Source organism: Enhydra lutris, unplaced genomic scaffold, assembly GCF_002288905.1.
Source record: "Enhydra lutris kenyoni isolate GAN:26980312 unplaced genomic scaffold, ASM228890v2 scaffoldscaffold52, whole genome shotgun sequence".
NCBI classification, from domain to species: domain Eukaryota; kingdom Metazoa; phylum Chordata; class Mammalia; order Carnivora; family Mustelidae; genus Enhydra; species Enhydra lutris.
In genome coordinates, this window is record NW_019154136.1 from 8,331,337 (window position 1) to 8,351,949 (window position 20,613).

General features: G+C 46.9%; 1 protein-coding gene across 1 annotated transcript in view; it reads left to right on the forward strand.

The window, feature by feature from the left end:
* The window catches only part of LOC111157196 (anosmin 1), a 171,190-nt gene that overhangs the window by 142,824 nt on the left and 7,753 nt on the right, over nt 1-20,613 (forward strand). Inside the window, exon 9 of the mRNA XM_022518486.1 lies at nt 6,227-6,373. Coding sequence (XP_022374194.1) covers nt 6,227-6,373 — 147 coding nt within the window. The remainder of the gene's footprint in view (nt 1-6,226; nt 6,374-20,613) is intronic.

Below are 20,613 nucleotides of genomic sequence, written 5' to 3' on the forward strand. Positions count from 1 at the left end.
GCTCTTGCAGTTAACAGGTGCTCAGACTAACAGGTGCTCAGCGCACCTGCTCCTCTCCCGGGCTCTCCTGCTACAGATGGCTTCACCCTTCATCCTTCTGTTCACACCGGAGCCCAAGACATCTTCTTCAGGGTTCTCTTTCCTTTTTCTCCAGAAATTCCATTCTTTAAAAAGCCGTTCTGTCTCTAATGTCAGATTGCACGTGGGATCTGTGAAATTCTTTGCCATGTTAGGCCATTCCCACCTCTTTCTTAGAATTAAAATACTGTCCTGATTTGTATTTGTCTCCACTCTTTCTTAACTACCCGTTTTGCAGATGGCAGCCAACTCGTGCTTTAGAAATACTCGCCATGTAACAGGTCTGTCCCCCTTCTGCCTTCTGTCACCTCTTCGTCTTCTCCCCAGAGTTCGTCCTTTACTGCTTCCCCCTTGTCCCTCCCCAGCTTCCTCCTCAGACCCAAATCCTTCAGACCTTTTGTTCGTCCTGGTGGGGACTTCATCCGTCATGTAAAGTAAGTTTGCCTTTTAGTGTCCTGGTTGTTCTGGTAAACAACAGTCCTTCCCCATGAGAAACTGGCGTGGGCCTGCAGACTGCCGTGACTCGTGTGCGCTCCCACAGCTGAGAACAAGGAGGGAAAGACTCCGAGCTCAGCATCCCCTTGTAGAGGGCTCTTCGGGGCGTCCCTCGCGGGGGTCGCGCCCGGACGGAGCTGCGTGGGGGGCTCTGGGGCCCCGCAGAGGCGCATCTGGGCTTCCCCACTCTGCTGCTACAGCCCCCACAAGCCGACCGGGGTCAGTGAGACGCTCTTCGACTAGCTTTGTCTCCCACTCGCTCCAGGATGGTCGTAGACCTGCCTCTCTCACGCCGTCAGCCATATGGCACAGAGAGTCCGCTTCCTCGGTCTCGGAAAGACACGTGGTTCCCCGTAAGCAGGAACACATCACGTCTCTCTTCCCCGTCCTCTGTAGCGCGAGGCAGAAACCTCCTTCCCTGCGCATACGGCAGACTCCACCGTGGGTCGAAGCCCAGCGCTTTCCGACTCGGCAAAGAACATCCACCGAACCAAGCTCTCATGTAGGTCACGGAGCCGAGATGTGCCCGTGGCTGTGCCCCACGTGCACACACACCGAGCCGTGTCACTCCATAAGCAGGAATCCCTCTGTGACCTGCAGCCTGAGTCCGCCTTCATTGGACAGCCTGATTCTGAGCGCTAATGTCACTTTCTAGTCCCCTTGTAAAATTCGGTAATGTTTCACCTGGTCAGTGAAGGGTTACAACAGTGAACCCCTCAGAGGCCACTTTATTCTGAGGATTAGCTGACGCCTCTCCTGTGGCTTCAGAAAGGTGGCAGAGGAGAAGGAAGAAATGAATCGTTCGGATGACCTGGCCTGACGCATGTCGTTTGGTTCTGCGGAAGAGACAGGCTTCGCCAAGGACTGTGCAGGACGTAGCTGAACGTTTGTAAGGATGTCGCATGCTCGTGTTGAAATGCAATCTCGTGAAGGTTAGGGTATGATTTTTCTTCCTTTTAAAAAATACTTATTGATTTAACAGAGAAAGAGAGAATGAGAGAAGAAGCAGAGGGAGCTGCAGAGGCAGAGGGAGAAGCAGGCTCCCCGCTGAGCAGGGAGACTGATGCGGGACTCGATCCCCGGACCCTGAGATCATGACCTGAGCTGAAGGCAGACGCTTAGTGGACTGAGCCAGCCAGGCGCCCCTAGTGTATGACTTTAAGAAGAACACTGTAAATTTCATCGCAGACCAACGAGAAATAAAGAGTAACTACAACTTTATGGCATAAGCAAGGGAAATGACGTCTTATAGGAAAGAGGGTAGTAAATGCCAGCATGTAAATTACTTTTTGAGTTCCATTTTCCCAGGTCTGCGGGCCACTAGGCGTTTCAGTGACAAAGACCTCCACGTAAGCAGAAGCTGACTGCTCACGTCGTATCATAAAAGGGCCCCTCGAAGGAGGAAGGATGTAAGAGTCTGGCTGGAAATGCAGCTTGCGTTTTGGAGGCAGGAGGACCCTGGTTTCCTAGCTGCGGGAGGCAGCTGGGGTTTGCTTCTAGTTCTTCAGAACAAAAATGGAGCAGAGCGGAAATACGCTGAGGCACTTGATCTGTAAAATTAATCAGAACTTTGACATTTGAAAAAAATAGCGAACTCGTTCCGTTGTCTCACTTTTGGGACCCATAGAGTATCCGTCAGACCTCCGATCTTTTCACAACACGTAGAAATGATTTGAGTGCATTTGGATTTGATACTGACGGAGCAGGACTGGCCCTCAGAGCCAGGGCCACGCTCCTAGCACGGAGCCCCACGTCTCTGTCCTTTCCGTGTGGCGTGGGGCTCGGCAACCCTACGCGTCTGTGCATTTCAGTAAAGCAACCACATTTCCATCTTGAGATACAGAAAACGGCATCCTTACGTGTATGTAATGGAAAACAAAACTGTGTGTAGGACATAATAAAGTACAAAGGCAAAATTCACGTAGAGATTAGCCACAGTATCTAAACTTTTGCTTATCCTTTGGCAAATTCCCAAAGTCACAGATTATTAAAGGGGTTTCACAAACCATAAGTTCATTTGTGAAAATCGTTAAGTCCTTAGTTACTAGTTAACAGATACTTTTGCTCTGACCAGCAGGATCCTTGACGTCCGTGGTGATCAGGAAAGGGATGAGTTTTGCCCGAGAGCCCTGTGGGTTCTCTGTCTGGACCCAGCCCGTGTGTGCTCCAAGCTCTCTGTGCTGCTGGTTCTCGCTGGGGGATGACCCAGCGCCTCTCACGAAGGAGCCGGTGAGGCTGTGGTTTGTAATAAGCAGAATGAGTTTGGTCTTCAGCGGGCGCGGAAGCTGTGTTCCTTCTCCCGGACCTGACTGGGCATCTCCTCACCGGGCTCATCCTGACCTACACCCTTTTAGAATAAACTGGGAGGTAACGTAGTGAGGAAATGTTTCTGAGTTCTGTGAGCCACTGTAGCAAAGTAATCGAGCTCACGGAGTTGGTGGTTGGAACCTCCACTCAATAGAGGTAGTGAGAGTCACAGGTGACAACCTGGAATGGTGACGAGTGTCCAAAGTGGGGCACAGTCCTCCAGGACCGAACCCTTACCCGGGAAGAGCCGGTGCCATCCGCGGGTAGATGATGTAGGCGGTATCAGAGGGGGACACCCCCTCCTGACATGGATGGTGTCTGTTGGGGATCTGATGTCATCTTAGGGTACACGGTGTCAGAGGGGGACACCCCCCTACACATGGACAGTGTCCATAGGGGATCCGATGTCATCTGAAGGTAGACGGTGTAGACGGTGTCAGGGGGACACCCCCGATGTAGATGATGTCTGTAGGGATCTGATGCCGTCTTAGGGTCCATGGTGTCAGAACTGAGCTGAATTGTAGGACACCCTGCGTGTGCCTGAGACTGGCCGGTGGTGTGATAAACCCTCCGTACGCACGTTGGATTTGGAGCCTCACAGATGGTCTTGGGAATCCAAACATTTATTTCAACTGTTGAAAGCACAACACTGTACGTTAGAAGCTGAGTAACTAAGTGTCCCTTCCCTTTGAATCGTTGGGTAGGTGATCCTGGCGTGTGCCGGTGTGAGGAGTGGTGGGTGGTCAGTGCAGGTGCCCCACACGTTCCCCGGGCTCCTATCTTCCCAAGCACGCGCACCTCACGGGCCCGTCGGGAAAGGTTCTTATCGGTGGACCTTATGTGCTGCTCAGTCTGGTCTCCTCCCCGGGGCTCCTGGGACTCAGAAAGCAGAAGGTTTGGTGGAGTTGCTAACCATGCCGCTTCCCAAACTACGCATTGGGTAAAGGAGAGATGTGAGGTCAGTGGGACATTCTGACATCCTTATTACAAAACCCTGTAGCTGATAGCCTGGCTCCGTGAACGGAAGTGGCCCATGATGCATGGGAGAGCGGGAATGTGACGGAAGATGGCGCTGGGGTTACAGCTCACTGTTGCCATGGCCGCACCTGCGTGCAACTGGACACTCTTGTTAGTGTTTTTGAACCCCATGGGTTTTCGTTTTGAATATGTGCAGGCTGATGTCACTTTCTCGGGGGTCTGTGAACGGTGGCGCACGGGCCACATCCGGCCCACCGCCTGGTTTTGTAAATAAGATGGTAGTGGCCCACGGCCACACCCCTTGTTTGCAGATCGTCTGTGACTGCTTTTGAGCCATCAGGAGAGCTGAGGACTGGGGTGGGACCGCGCAGGCCCCGAAGCCAAAACGCTCGCCGTCCAGCCCTCAGTTGAGGGCCAACTAACAGCCGGTTGACCCTGCTCTGTTTCGTAGGATGACGGTAAGAATAGAAATAGTCATGCAGAGCAGACAGGTGGGGACAACGGAAGGACAGAGTGTCGTACCCAACACGGACAAGGAGAGCCAGCCAGTGCATTCTGAGCGAACGGGGCCTGGAACCTAGTGATGAGGGAGCCTGACAGACCGTAGGGATTAAGAACGGCACAAATAGGAAAGCTGCAGCTGCATGAAAACAGGAGAACGAAGAGAACAGTAAAAGCAGAGCCGGTTACGCCATGAAACCGTGACGGGGAAGATGTGGCCTGGCCTAGGGTGGTAGAAATCCCACTTTGAATCACCTCATTCGGAGGAACGTTTCCTGGTGTCTTGTTTGATTAGAGACTTCCTCTGGGTGCCACTGCATGTGGGACATCTGAGCTTGGGGTCATTCTGAATCACGTTTACATCATCCTGGCTTTGCAACACGTACGCGGTAAACGCAGGGTTACACGGAAACGCAGGGTTACACAGTGGGGGAAAGTCATATTAAGAAATAGCGGTGAATATGCGTAGGGACCCAGTCTCGTCTTTCCTGAAGCGTTCTCCTGCAGCCGTCCTAGCCTCTTCTTGTAACTCGTTTCCACAAACACCCTTTGGCTGCTTTTCCAAAGCACAGGCACCAGCTGCTTGTGAGATGCAAACACCTCCTTCTCTCCTCCCTGTGCTCCCTCCTGACTATGCCCTGTGAGCGAGCCTTTGGGAGCACCCTCCACTGTGTGCGGGATCACTCGCACGTGTGTCCACTCCCGAAGCACGAGCTCTGTATCTGCAGTCTCTGGCTCACTAGCAGACACTTGGGAAGTGGTCACTAAGTACTGACAAGAAAGGAGTGAATGGATGAACGGATGAATGCACCCTTCAGCTCCACTCCCCGTCTGATGTATCATTGCACTGCATTTGCTGACCCTTAGTATTTCATGTACAAAGTCTATTGAACATGTAGGGCCTTGTCTGGGCATTGATGTATAATGCTGGGTTGTCCAGGAAGAGCTTCTCTGTATTGTTCTCAGGCCACGTGGTTTTTTTTTCTTTTTTTAATTAACATAGAACGTATTACTTGTTTCAGGGATACAGGTCTGTGAATCATCAGGCTTACACACTTCACAGCACTCACCATAGCACATACCCTCCCCAGTGTCCATCACCCAGCCACCCTCTCCCTCCCCCCCTCCCCCCAGCAACCCTCAGTTTGTTTTGTGAGATTAAAAGTCTCTTGTGACTTGTTTCCGTCTCTGGTTTTGTCTTGTTTCATTTTTTGCCTCTCTTCCCCTATGATCCTCTGTCTTGTTTCTCAAATTCCTCATATCGGTGAGATCATAGCATAATTTCTTTCTCTGATTGACTCATTGTGCTCAGCCTAATACCCTCTAGTTCCATCCACGTCATTGCAAATGGCAAGATTTCATTTCTTTTGATGGCTGCATAGTATTCCATTGTGTATATATCCCGCATTTTCTTTATCCACTCATCTGTGGATGGACATCTAGGCTCTTTCTGTAGTTTGGCTATTGAGACCATGAGGTATTTCCATAGTATTTCACTTATTTTCTTTACAACTACAAAAAATATATATAATGAGGAATACCATTCACACCTGTTTTTTTTTTTTTTTAAGATTTTATTTTTTTTTTTTATTTGTTTATTTGACAGAGAGAGATCACAAGCAGGCAGAGAGGCAGGTAGAGAGAGAGGAGGAAGCAGACTCCCCGCCGAGCAGAGAGCCCAATGCGGGGCTCGATCCCAGGACCCTGAGATCATGACCTGAGCCGAAGGCAGCGGCTTAACCCACTGAGCCACCCAGGCGCCCCTCACACCTGTTTTTTAAGTCAGAGCAGCTGTCCCACCCGGCGACTGTGTACTGATAACAGATTACTTTTGACCCGGACATCACAGTGTTCTACTCTGTTGCAGAAGAGCAACTTGGGAAAACGGGAAAGAGCGCGACGCACGTGCAGCCCCCTTTCCAACGACGACGGCCCGCGCGGCTCCTGGAAATCGGAGCCCCCTTTTATCAAGACAACCAACTGCAGGTGAAGGTCTACTGGAAAAAGACCGAAGGTACGCAAGTGCTCTCTGACAACCTCTTATCTGTGTTAAGTGCCCAGTGACACCAGGGGTCTAGTGAAAAAGTCAGGGTCGAACCATGGTGTGCATAGTTTTTTGTTTTTTTTTTTTTCTTTTTTAAGATTTACTTTTTTTACCGAGAGAACCTGAGGCTGGGGAGGGCAGAGGGAGAGAGAGAATCTCAAGCAGATTCCATGCTGAGGACAGAGCCCAGTGTGGGGATGGATCTCACGACCTTGAGATCATGACCTGAGCTGAAACCAAGAGGCAAATGCTTCACTGACTGAGCCACCCAAGCGCCCTGCCATGGGGGTGACATGAAGGGAAACAGAACCCGAACAGAACATTTAGATCCTTTTTTTTTTTTTTTTTTTTAAATTCCTGCTGTTCTGAAGTCTGAGGGAGCTGCTGCTTCTCTCCCAGGAACCCATACCATGTTTAGAAATCAGCATCGTCGGTCAACCAGTTGCATTTCGTCATCTCAGGGATGTTCGCCCGTCTTCACTGCTTTCCCAGAAGGCCGATCCTGTCTCCAAAACACTCAAAATACTCATTATTCCGCTCTGTGAAGTTTTGTTCTAAATGAGTTTTTCGTTTAAAAAAAGACACACAACCCAAATAATTTGAGAAATAGAGAAAGAAGTCACTTATTTCGGTATGGTCTCCTAGAAACAGTATTTTGGCAGATGTCTTTTCAAAAGTTTCCTACACTTCTGTTCTTCCTTCAGTTGTTTTACACACACACACACACACACACACAGGTCTATATATGTATGTAAAACATACACATTTTCATATAATGTAGGAGCATTCTGCCTATCCTGTATTTCTGTTGCCCTGTTTAACTCACTTCTGTGTACGGACACACCACAATATCCTAACACACCATCATCCCACTACAGCAAAACTCCTGGGTGTCTTCAGAATTTCCACTTTACAATTAGTATTGCAAGCCAGATTTACCCTTGGAGTTAATTCTGTTTTGAGTATTTATTTGAATAGCTGTCTTTAGGATAAATTCATTTTCTTTGGTTTTCTTTATTCGTAAGATTTTTGTGTATATTATCGAACTAGTACTTTTTGAATTATTTGATGTACATTTCCATGTCTATCACTCATATGCTTGCAAACAAAGGAAAGACAGATTGTTTCCAGAGTTCACTTTTAACAGTTCTTCAAGTTCTCCTGAAGTATGGTGTTACACAGAACATTGGTGTTGGAGGGCCGCCTGGGTGGCTCAGTTGGTTGAGCGTCTGACTCTTGATCTCAGCTCAGGTCTTGGTCTTAGGGTTGTGAATTCAAGCCCCACATTGGAATCCAGGCTGGGCACGGAACCTACATGAGCCAAAAAAAAAAAAAAAAAAAAGAATATTGGTGCTGGGGTTCTTTTTGTTCCACAATTTTTTTCTAAGGTGCTGACATCCATTCTGTAGCTAAAATAATATTACAATTAATATTAATGTCTTATTACTCTCCTACATTAATTAAAACCAAATTCCATTTATTCAATATTATTTATTAAATGTTATTCATTCATATATATCCCTATTCGTAAGCATAAATTTTAGGATCATTATTAAATTACAAAATTTATTTGATCTATTATGTTTACTGATTTTAGATCACAACTATCAGTAGTAAAACATTAATATTGAAACTATAAATATATAAGGAAATACAAACGTACTCATTGAGAATACTTCTTAAGCATACAAGAGCATGAAAACATGAACGTAGAATGAAAGACAAACGTAAGCATTGAGAATACTTCTTAACCGTACAAGAGCAACCACTGCCTTCGTGACCTCTAAACTTGAAGATCTGTCTTGCTGATATTTGAAATATTTATCACTTGGAACCATACCGCGCACACGGGGCCTCTCGAGTGCACGAGATCCAGGGAGCAGGAAATGACCTCATTCTGTTGGGGAAGCCATACTTCATGCAGGGCTAGTCTGCTCTAGCCCCGTGTGGAGCTCCACCGATGGCTCTTTTTAGCTGGGGCTGAGGATTTGGTTTGCCCCGGTGGGGGGCTCTGCAGCACAGGGCTGCTGGGAACACAGGTCTTTGATGCACATGTTCTCCCGGCCGAGGGGGACCGTGGGTGACTGGAGCATGCAGAGCTTTGGAAGACAGGACACTTTCTCACAGTGGTTGCAGCTTCCATCCCCACTCTCAGGGCACGATCGTCCCCGGTGCACCCCCCCTCTCTCTGCCGCGTAGAGTTTCCATCTTTTGAGTTGAGCAGTTCTGGGACCTGCGTCTCGATGGCTCCGTGCTGTCTGATTGCGTTTTTAAGCTGTTCAGCCGCGCTGTCCGTCCTGCAGGAGGCCTTTACACGTTGCATATAGGTGTCACCTGCCGGTTCCCTGGTTTCAGCGTTTTCTCCTTGTGTGAGCGATCCTTCCTTCCTTCCTTCCTTCCTTCCTTCCTTCCTTCCTTCCTTCCTCAGTGCTTCTGCATTGTAGAGGGGACCCATTCATCATTTTGTTTCTCTGGGTGACAGCTCTTGCTGTCCTGGTTGAGGATCTTTGCTTACACAGAGTCACACAGATCCTCCCCTCACGTCCTGGAACTTGGACCGCTTCATCCTTCTCTCTGGGGCTGTCTTCCGCCTGGAACTGAGTTTACGTGTCGGGCTCACTGCTCCTTTACGCTTCTCTCCCTCCAGAGCTGCAGCTGACAGAGCAGCCTTTATTTAACGAGGACTCTTTCCCCAAATCTCTGGGCTGCCGCCCGGGCCCTACATCACAAATATGGGCAACTTATCTTTTTAACGTTCTGTGGAGTCATTTGGCATTCCCCCCCCGCCGCCAACTTTCTGGCATTGCCATGTTGTCTTAACTACTATAAATCTGTAAATATTTTTAATCATAGTTCTTCAGTTTTGTTACTTCATTTTCAAGTTGTCTTGACTGTTTTGGGTCCTTTGTGCTTTATATCAGTGTTTATATTAATCTGTCAGTGCCCACAAAAACCTTGTGAGATCTCTGTTCAAATTACAGTCAACATACGGTAACGACTGAGAATTCACCTCTTAAAAATCTCGACACTTGACGTATCACTTTATTCCAGTTTTTAAAGTTTTCTCTCAACGGTGATTTATAATGTGTAATGCAGAGGCTATAATAGTTCTAATAGGATTATTCTAAGGTGTTTGTGTTTATTGCGATCCCATTCCATACATGCACACTTTTCCTCAGTTTTATTTTCGAACTGTGGCTGTCATACAGATCAATACATCCTCTTTCAATGTCTTGATGGCGAATCGGACTCTCTTTTGTTATATTCCCTTGCTCACTGCATTTCCTTTGATGATTCTTTCCCATTTTTCCATAAAAGCAACCATGTAGCATGCGCATAATGAGAATGTGATATTTTCCTTCCCAGACCTGGGACCTTTTCCTTCTCTCCCTTGCTGTAACGCTGGCTGTGACGTTCAGTGTGGGACGCCGTAGGAGTGATCCCTGCAGGCGTGATGTTTGTTTTTTATTTATGACTCCTTCATTTGTGTTCGTTCAAAGCGGAGATGAAGCAGAAGCACTGCTTTCTTTTCTTCCTCTTGCTTACTTGGTTGAAGATTTACTAGTAATTCTGATTACATGGAAACAAGTTAATGGTATTGATGGCTGAGGAAAGTCATTTTTCTAAACACCTGTTAGGAATTATTGTATGTAAAACATGGCACGCTTGTAAACTACTATTTGAGCCACAATAACATGGAGTTTAAGAATACGGTCTTTACACCGAGATATATTTTGTTTAAAAGCCCAGCTGAACCACTCACCAACTGTGTGGTGTCAGGCAAATGACTCACCCCTCAGCACATCGGTTTCTCGTCTATAAAGAGGGAGTAACGGTGCCCATCTCACGGGGGTGGTGGGTGATGTAATGGGACCTGTGTGCGTGTGTGCATGAACACAAGCGTGTGCAAGTGGACATAACGGATTTTATGTCCATATGCAAGTATCTGCTGTTTTTACCTTCCCCAGCTTTATGGAGGTAGAATTGCCCTAGAACATGGTGCATATTTGAGGTGCACAGCGTGACGACTAGATGTACGTATCTGCCATGATCAGATTTGCACAATAAGGTCATTGAGCACCTTAACCCCAGGGGTGATGTCTGATCGTAAGATTTCAGTAGACACACTTCTCCAGATGAACAAAATCCCCTACTGCTTTTTCCTTTTTTTTTTTTTTTAAAGATTTTATTTATTTCAGAGAGAGAGTGTGCATGAGTCGAGGAGGGGCAGAGGGAGAAGCAGACTCCCAGCTGAACATGGAGCCCAACACAGGGCTCAGTCCCAGGACCCTGGGATCATGACCTGAGCTGAAGGCAGACGCTGAACCAACTGCGTCCCCCAGGTGTCCCACCCCCCATTGCTGTTATCTGCAATGTTTTTCTCATGAATTCATATTGATTTTTATCAAATATTCTTCTTGAAAGTAATGAGAAGGTCAAGGACTTTTTCTTATTTATTGTATTAACATGATGATCTAAAGGGAAAATGATAGACTGTGTCGTAGGTTTGTTGTGGGAATTAAATGAGAGTACACATACCCAGGGCTTGGGGACAGTATTCAGCACAAAGTAATCACCCCACAAATGTCAGGGTTCTTACGGGGTAAGATGGAGCCCTGTAGATGGAGCCCTGAAGGCTGTCCCACGGGCAGAGGGGAAACAGGACGCCAGGAAGGAGGTCGAGCGCCTCTGCTCTAGGCACTTCTTGGGGCTTTAGGACCGGCTCTGTTTTCCTCCTTTGCAGACAACAAGGTGTGATACTTTCACAAATGGTCTCGTGATTGAATTGCAACCCAAATGCGATGAATTCTAAGCATTCCGTTTGGCAGATGAAGTGGAATCAACCATCACTGCCCTCTGTCTGTGGCAGGAAATAGTTAATACTCCCATACAGCTCAGGACTTGGTTCTGTGGTCGGAACGTGGGTTGAACTGGAACGACGGGGCGGCAGTGACTTTGCTGTTGGCGTCTGCACGGGGAGGTCGCTTTCCACCAGGTTACACGGCCACTTAGGGACCGAGAACAAGTCATGCCATAACTAGAGTTGTCTTTTTTTTCTAATAAGCCCTTTTCCTTAAATTATGTCCATCCCATGTCCCTTTTGATGTTAATTTGAAAGCCAAATTAACGTCTAAAACTCAGCGGGGGACACAGCAGGAGTTCCAGACTCCTCGCACATCTGTTCTCTTCCAGAAGCCCATTGGGCAGGCACCATAGGACCCACAGAATCCCAAACCCGAGTTCCCCGAGACGTTGACGGAGCATGTGCTCTTCATAACTACTGCACACGTAGGAGACGAGACCCCTTTTAAGTCAACGCACGGTCCCACTGTTCTACGAATTTTGGGTAGAACATGAATGTGAGATCTTTCTCTGTCCTGGAAAAGGATCCTTTGGCTGGCTTTTCTGGACTTTTTGGCTCTGTAAAATCATACACTGTGGGCACCCTATGCAACTCGCAAGACCCATCTCAAATGCTTCACTACATCAAAACCTAATGATGTACTATATGTTGGCTAACTGATCATAATAAAAATAAAAATGAAAAATAATATTAAAATAGGAAAAAACATTCTGAGACAGGTACCTCAACTGAATATCCTTGAATCATAACTAATTTCCACCAGTGGATACACTGGGTTGAAAACCTTAAAAAACCTGAATGCTTGTGACAGATCAGAGTAGATGAGAATCTTGTTTACTAGTCAAGATAGAACTGTAAGTAGAAATGGGTTTCTGAATATCTGTCACATTTCCTAAAAAAGCGAGGGTGGCCAGCATGTTGGTTTTGGACTTGAAGCTAGGAACTCACAAGCACAAATCTGTTCAGTTCCCTTGAAATTTCCCAAAGGGAGAGCGTCCTTTTTTTTTTTTTTTTTTTTGGTATTATTTATCATGACACAGCATATTATTCTGAAGGGAAATGACTCAAACATCATGTGTCAGCCCAACAGAGTGCCTGTGTAGCTGGGGTGTAACAGCGAATGCTCTGGAAGGAATGACATACCGTCAAGAATGAATCTGCAGCCCTAAAAGGAATGGTTCACTTGGCTACTTTTATTAATTAGTAATTTTATTATTCTACAGACAAGAGTTCTGTTTTACTGTGTGGCAACAAAACCCACACTTCATTCTTTCAGGCTCCTTGGTTTAGACTTAGTGTTTGCACTCCAGAAATGTGAAAAATTAGCTCCAAAAGAGAGAAAACATTCCTGCTTCTACTTTGAGTCAAAATGCCTTCTGCCAGGTAGGTGTTTGAATTTTTTCTTTTACAAAATTGTACAAAATCGGAACGTCTGTCTGACCAAAGCACTTTTACAAATGAAGAGAGAACAAGGCATTAGTTTGTGAAAGGATGGCATTCAGCTGATACTGATTGAGCACCTACTGCATACCAGGTGCTATTTCCGGTGTTGCAGATGCTGCAAAGAACAGAAACCCCATGCCCCGGGGAAGTGGCATTTTCTGACGCGTTCCCAAGTGCTTGTGCAGGGCCGCCAGTGCTGTGGCGGCTATCCTGTGGCGCTCCAAGGTGGCCTCCCTTTCTCAGAGCTCCGATTTCAACCACCCAGCACTCTTGACCATTTGACTTTTTGGAATGTAGAGATGAACATTCCATTAAAAAAATGTACAGCCTTGCAGTGCCTGGGGGGTGCAGTCACTTGGGCCTCTGACTCCTGGTTTGGGCTCGGGTCATGATCTCAGGGTCCGGGGATTGAGCCCCATGTCAGGCTCAGCTCCCACGGTGAGTGGGGAGTCTTCCTGGGATTCTCTCCTCCTCTCCCCTCTGCCCCTTTTGCTCATGCTCCCTCGTTCTCTCTGACTCTACCCCTCTCTATAATACATAAATCCTTAAAAAAAATTTTTTTGGTAGTCTTGAATTTACGCCAGACACTGTGAGTTAATTATATTTGAGAAACAGATTACATACATCTAGTTTTCGAATCACAGTTGAGGCACACCGAAAGTAGATTTCCATATTTAAAAATACTTCTCAAGTACGTTATAATTCATTTGTGGAAGGAAGAACTTCAGTTCAGGAACCACCGCAACACAGGCACTTAGCAGAGAATTTTCACATGTATCCCGAGGAAATGTTTGAGTTGATGATGCTGTTTTTCATATTCTGGTTATAGATGGGGTCCTGAAGTCATCTCCTAACTACAGACTTGCAGGGTTTTCATAATTGCCAAGATGAAGCTAAGGAGGACAGGACATTTGTATAAACGAGTTACACGGATATTCGTATAAATACACGGATATTTGTAGAAAGGAGTTAGAACTCAACTAACACGAGAGTGGGCATTTTGTGGTCTGCATTTGGAAAAAGAATCCAGTATAATTAACATACGGTGCTTTACACTTCCAGGTGTACAACTGAGTGACTTGACAGTTCTTTGGGGGTGCACGTATCTTTCTGAATTAGCGTTTTTGTATTTTATTTTCTTCCAGTGCCGTTAATGGGCAGTGTCACGTTAGGCTCTGACTATAATGCAGTGGTCCAACACTCCCGTGTACTACTCAGTGCTCACCATGATGAGTGTCGTGTCCGTCCCCTTCCCCTATGTTACAACACCCCACCCCCTCCTCTGGGAACCATCAGTTCTCTAGAGTTAAGAGTCTGTTTCATGGTTTTGTCTCTTCGTCCCTTTGCTTGTTTCTCTTGATTCTTAAATCCCCCATCTGAATGAAATCGTATGGTATTCGTCTTTCTCTGACGACTCACTCAGCATCATACTCTCTAGATCCACGGGTGGTGTTGCAAATGGCAGCATTTCCTTCTTTTCTGCGACTGAATAATATTCCATTGTGTGTATACACCACATCTTCTTTATTCATCGACAGATGGACACTTGGGCGGCTTCCAGAATTGGGCTGTTGAAAATAACGCTGCTGTAAATGTAGGGGCGCATATGGCTTTCTGAATTCGTGCCTTGGTATTCTTTGGGTAAATACCCAGCACTGAAATTACTGGATCATGAGGTAATTCTAATTATTTGAGGAGCCTCCGTCCTGTTTTCCACAGTGGTTGCACCAGTTTGCATTCCCACCAACAGTGCATGAGAGTTTCTTTTTCCCCAATCCTTGGCAACACTTGTTTCATCTGGTTTTTATTTTAGTCTTTCTGACAGGTGTGAGGTGGGAGCTCACAGTTAGTTCTGATTTGTATTTCCCTGATGCTGAGTCTCTTTCCATGTGTCTGTTGGCCGTCTGTAGGTTTTCTTTGGAGAAATGTATGTTCCTATGTTCTGCCCATTTTGTAAGTGGGCTCTTGGGGTTTGGGGTGTTCAGTTTGATAACTTTTTTAGTATATTTTGGATATTAACCCTTTATTGGATACGTCATTTGTAAACATCTTCTCCCATTCAGTAGGCTGTGTTTTAGTTCCAGTGATTATTTCCTTCGCTGTGCAGAAGCTTTAATTTTGATGAAGTCCCAATAACTTATTTTTACTTTTGTTTACCTTGCCTCAGAAGACGTATCCAGGAAAAATGCTGCTAGGGCTGAGGTCAGGGAAATTACTGCCTGTGCTGCTTGGAGGAGTTCTATGGTTTCAGGTCTTACATTTAGGTCTTTAATCCATTTTGAACTTACATTGGTGCAGGATGTAAGAAAGTGGTCCTGTTTCTTTCGTGTGTGTCCCTGTTCAGTTCTCCCAGAACCATCTGTTGAAGAGACATCTTCCCATTGTATATTCTTGCCTCCTTTGTGAAAGATTAATGACCATAATCGTGGGTTTGTTTCTGGGTTCTCCCCCTTCTGTTCCACTCATCTTTGTGTCTGTTTTTATGGCAGAACCATACTGTGTTGATTACTATAGCTTTCAGGTGTGACTTGATATCTGAGATTGGGATACCTCCAGTTTTGCTCAAGATTGCTTTGGCCACTCAGAGTCTCTTGTGGTTCATATAAACTTTAGGATTGTTTTAGTTCTGTGAAAACTGCTCTTTTGAACACTTTTTTTTAAATGCTATTTTGATAGGGATTGAATTGAATGTGTATTTGCTCTGGGTACGATGGGCATTTTAATAATATTTTAAAATATTAAAGGAATATTTAATATTTAAATTAATTATTTTCGTATTTAACTTAGATACATGGGAATATCCTTCCATCTGTTTGTGTCCTCTATAGTTCTTTTCTTTCTTTCTCTCTTTCTCTATCTCCTTCTCTCTTTCTTTCGAGTAGGCTTCACAGCCAACATTGGGCTTGACGGTAAAATCAGGAGTCACACATGCTCTACCAACTGAGTCATCCCAGCACCCCTCCAGTTTCTCTCATCCGTGTTTTATAGTGTTCCAGGTACAGGTCTTTTACTTCCTTGATTAAGTTTATTCTTAGGTATTTTATTATTTTTGGTGCAATTGTTAATGGGATTGTTTTCTTAATTTCTCTGCTATGGTGGTATTAGTGTATGGAAATGCAACAGGTTTTAGGATATTGGTTTCATATCCTGTGATTTTACTGAATTGATCAGTTCTATTAGTTTTGCGGGGAAAATTTAGGTTTATCTATATATAGTACCCTGTCATCTGCAAATAGTGAAAGTTTTACTTCTTTCTTACCAATGTGGGCGCATTTTATTTCTTTTTCTTGTCTGATTGCTGTGTCTTTGACTTCCACTATCATGTTGAGTAAAGGTGATGAGAGTGGACATCCTAGTCTTATTTCTGACCTTAGGAGAAAAGCTCTCAGTTTTTCACCACCGAGTACAGTGTTAGCTGTGTGTTTTTCATAGATGGCCTGTACTATGTTCAGGTATGTTCTCTCTAAACCTACTTTGTTGAGGGTTTTTATTGTAAACGGATGTTGTACTTTATCAGCTTTTTTTTTTTTTTTACATCTCTTGAAATGATCATATGGTTTTTGCCCTTTCTCTTGTTGATGTATCACATCACACAATATGACTGACCTGCAAATACTGAACCACCCTTGCATCCCAGGAGTAAAGCCTATACAATGATGGAGAATGACTTTGTTAATCATTCTTGTTGGATTTGATTTGTTGGTATTTTGCTGAGGATTTTTGCATCTGTCCTCATCAGGGATATTGGTCTGCAGTTCCTTTTTTTTTTTTTTTTTTGTAGTGTCTTTATCTGGTTTTGGTATCAGGGCAATGCTGGCATTATACAATGAATTTGGAAGGTTTCCTCCTATCTTTTGGAATAGTTTCAGAAGAATAGGTATTAACTCCTCTTCTTTAAATGTTTAGTAGAATTTGCCTGTGAAGCTGTCTGGTCCTGGACTTGTGTTCGTTGGGAGTTTTGTTATTATTATTACTGATAACCAGTCTGTTCATATTTTCACTTCCTTCCTGATTCAGTTTTGGGAGGTATTATGTTTTGAGGAATTTATCCATTTCTTTTAGGTCGTCTAATTTGTTGGCATTTAATTTTTCATAATATTTACTGATAATCCTGTGTAGCTGTGGTTTTGGTTTCTATGACTCCTGTTTCGTATCTTTGTTTGAGTCCCCCACCTCTCTCTGTGTCTCTCTCCTGACTGTGGCTAAAGGTCTATCAGTTTTGTTGCTACTTTCAGAGAACCAGCTTCTGGTTTCATTGATCTGTTGTATTTTTGGTTTCTTGTTCACTTATTTCTGCTCTGATCTTTATTACTTTGTTGTAAAACAGTTTGGGTTTTGTTTGTTCTTCTTTTAGCTTCTTCAGGTGTAAGGTTGGTCAGATTTTTCTTGATTCTTGAGGTAGGCCTCTGCTGCTATAAGCTTCCCTCTAAAAACAGCTTTTAATGGATTCCAAAGATTTTGAGCCCTGTATTTTTGTTTTCATTCGTCTCCATGTATTTTTTTTATTTTGTCTTCGATTTCTTGGGTGACCCAATCATTATTTAGTAGCATGTTATGTGAAGTATATGTACTTGTATTTTTTATAGACTTTTTCTTGTGGGTGATTTCTAGTTTCCTAGTGTTGTGGTTCGGAAAGATGCATAGTAGGACTTAAACTTTTTAATTTGTTGAGACTAATATTGTGGCATAAGAAGTGATCTGCTCTGGAGACGGTCCCATGTGCACTTGAGAAGAATGCGTATTCTGCTGTTGTAGGGTGGAAAGTTCTGACTATATCAGATCCGTCTGGTCCGATGTCTCATTCAAAGCCAGTGTTTCCTTGCTGATTTCCTGCTTCGGTGATCTGTCCCTTGATGTGGTGCAGCATTAAAGTCCCCTACTGTTGTGGTGTTATTATTGATTACTTCCTTTTTGTCTGTTACTAACTGCTTTTATGGAGTTGTGTGCTCCCACCCGGGTGCATAAGTATTTACAATTGTTAGATCTTGTCAGACTGTTCCCATTATGATTACGTAGTGTCCTTCTCTGTCTCCTGCTACAGTCTTTGTTTTAAAGTCTCGTCTGTCTGATTTCAGTGTTGTCACGAGGCTTTCCTATCACTTCCATTTGCCTGATAAATGCTTTTCCATCCCGTCATGCTCAGTCTGCAGGTGTCTTTAGGTCTGAAATGAGTCTCTCTAGGCAGCATGGAGCTGGATCTTGCTTTTTTATCCATTCCCTCGCTCTGTGTCTTTTGATCGGGGCATTTAGTCCATTTACGTTCAAACTAATTTTTGATAGGTGTGTGCTTATTGTCATTTAGTTACTTGTTTTACAGTTGTTTTTGTAGTTCTTTTTTCTTCTCTTGTCCTCTGCTCTACATATCATGCGCAGGGACTGGTCCTGTGGTGCTGACGGGCCAGTGTGGGGCCACGCTGCCCCTGAGCGGGTGACGGTAGTACAGATGGCCTGGCGTTGGGCAGAGCTGGAGTAGCTCCCACCCCTAGGGCACGCGCTCCCAGTCGTCTGTGGGTGGGTGGAGCCCCCAGGCTGCCACAGGGGCTGCGTCAGATGGCACGTTGGCCCTCTTCCCCTCGCCCAAGGCATTACCTTGGGGGTGGCCCCGCTCTCTGTGGGCTGGCCCAAACGGTACGGGAGGAGGTGCGCAGCTCAGGAGCACACGAGGGCAGGACGTGTGCTAGCAGCAGGGCTCCTGAGGGCCTCCTGGACGGGAGGCCTGCAGCCGAGGCCTGGCTCCGGGAGCCACATCTGCAGAGGAGCACTGTTGGCACAGAGTCTGTGGTGCCCACCCCTCGTTTGTTCTTGGACACGTCCCACTCATCCCTGCCAGGCACCACACATTCTGAGCTTAGGGAACCAATCTCCTTGCCGGGGACCCCCCGAGTGTTGCACGCTGCTGCTTCTCAGCTGCTGCTCTGCACGCCAGCTGTTGTGCAGTGTCTTGGCGGGGGAGGAGCTCCGCATCTGCGCCCGCCCACCCCCGCCCAGCTCCCCAGAGTCTCGCCCAGTGAGGGTCAAAGTTCCAGCTGTTCAGCTGCCCTGATGGGATTCTGCCCTTTGCTTTTCAGAGTGTAGACAGCCATGGGCACTGTAGGTGGCCGTGGGCAGACCTGGCACTGGTGAGGGTAGTGTAGATGGCCGTGGGCGGTCCGGATGGCCGTGTGCACTGGAAACGGCCATGGGAAGGCCTGGTGCTGTGGTGGGTAGTGTAGATGGCCGTGGGCAGTGCAGATGGCTGTGGGCAGGCCTGGCACTGGCTAAAGGCAGTGGCTACTAACAACAACCATCTACACTGCCCACATTACCGCCAGGCCTGCCCACGGCCATGTACACTGCCCATGGCATTCTACACTGAAAAAAACAGCAAGTACATGGCTGTGAGCAGGCCTGCTGCTGGCGTGGGCTCTGTACATGGCCATGGGCAGTGTAGATGTTCATGGCTAGTGTAGATGACCATGGGCAGTGTAGATGGCCATGGGCAGCGTAGACGGCCATGGGCAGGCCTGGAGCTGGCGTGGGTAGTCTAGATGGCCATGGACAGTGTAGACGGCTATGGTAAGGCTGAGCAGTGGTTTGGGTAGTGTAGATGGCCATGGGGAATGTAGACGACTTTAGGCAGTGTAGATGGCCGTGGGCAGGCCTGGCGTTGCTGTGGTCAGTGTAGATGGCTGTGGGCAATGGATGGCCGTGGGTGCTTGGTCCTGTCCTGGGCAGCATAGATGTCCGTGGGTAGTACAGATGGCCGTCAGCAGGCCTGGCGATGGTGTGGGCAATTTAGATGGCTGTGGGCAGAGTAGGTGGCTTTTGGCCAGCCTGGCGCTCTTGTTTTCAGTGTTGATGGTCATGGGCGGTGTACATGACAGTGAGCAGGCCTGGCGCTAGCCTGGGTAGTGTGGAAGATCGTGGGCAACGCAGACGGCTGTGGCCATTGGAGACGACCGAGGTCAGTGTAGATGGCTGTGGGTAGTGTGGATGGCCACGGGCAGTGTAGATACTGTGGGCAGGCCTGGTACTGGCATGAGCAGTCTAGATGGCCATAGATAGTTTGATGGCTGTGGGCAGTGTACATGAGAGTGGGCAGTGTAGACAGCCGTGGGCAGTGTAGATGGCCATGAGCAGGCCTGGCTGTCCACAGCCATCTACACTGCCCTCACTAGCACCAGGCCTTCCCACGGCCATCTACATGCCCATGGCCATCTATACTGCCATCGCCAGGCTTACCCATGGCCATCTACACTGCCCAAGGCTATCTACACTACCCCCACCAGCGCCAGGCCTGCCCACGGCCATCTATATAGTACCCACGGTCATCTATACTGCCCTTGCCGTCACCAGCCCTGCCCACGGCCATCTACACAGCCCACGGTCATCCCCTGGCCATCTACATTCTCCATAACCATCTATACTACCCACGCCGGCGCCAGGCCTGCCCACGGCCATCTACACTGCCCACGGCCATCTACACTGCCCACGGCCAACTACACTGCCCATAGTCAACTACACTGCCCACAGCCATCTACACTGCCCTCACTAGCACCAGGCCTTCCCACGGCCATCTACATGCCCATGGCCATCTATACTGCCATCGCCAGGCTTACCCATGGCCATCTACACTGCCCAAGGCTATCTACACTACCCCCACCAGCGCCAGGCCTGCCCACGGCCATCTATATAGTACCCACGGTCATCTATACTGCCCTTGCCGTCACCAGCCCTGCCCACGGCCATCTACACAGCCCACGGTCATCCCCTGGCCATCTACATTCTCCATAACCATCTATACTACCCACGCCGGCGCCAGGCCTGCCCACGGCCATCTACACTGCCCACGGCCATCTACACTGCCCACGGCCAACTACACTGCCCATAGTCAACTACACTGCCCACAGCCATCTACACTGCC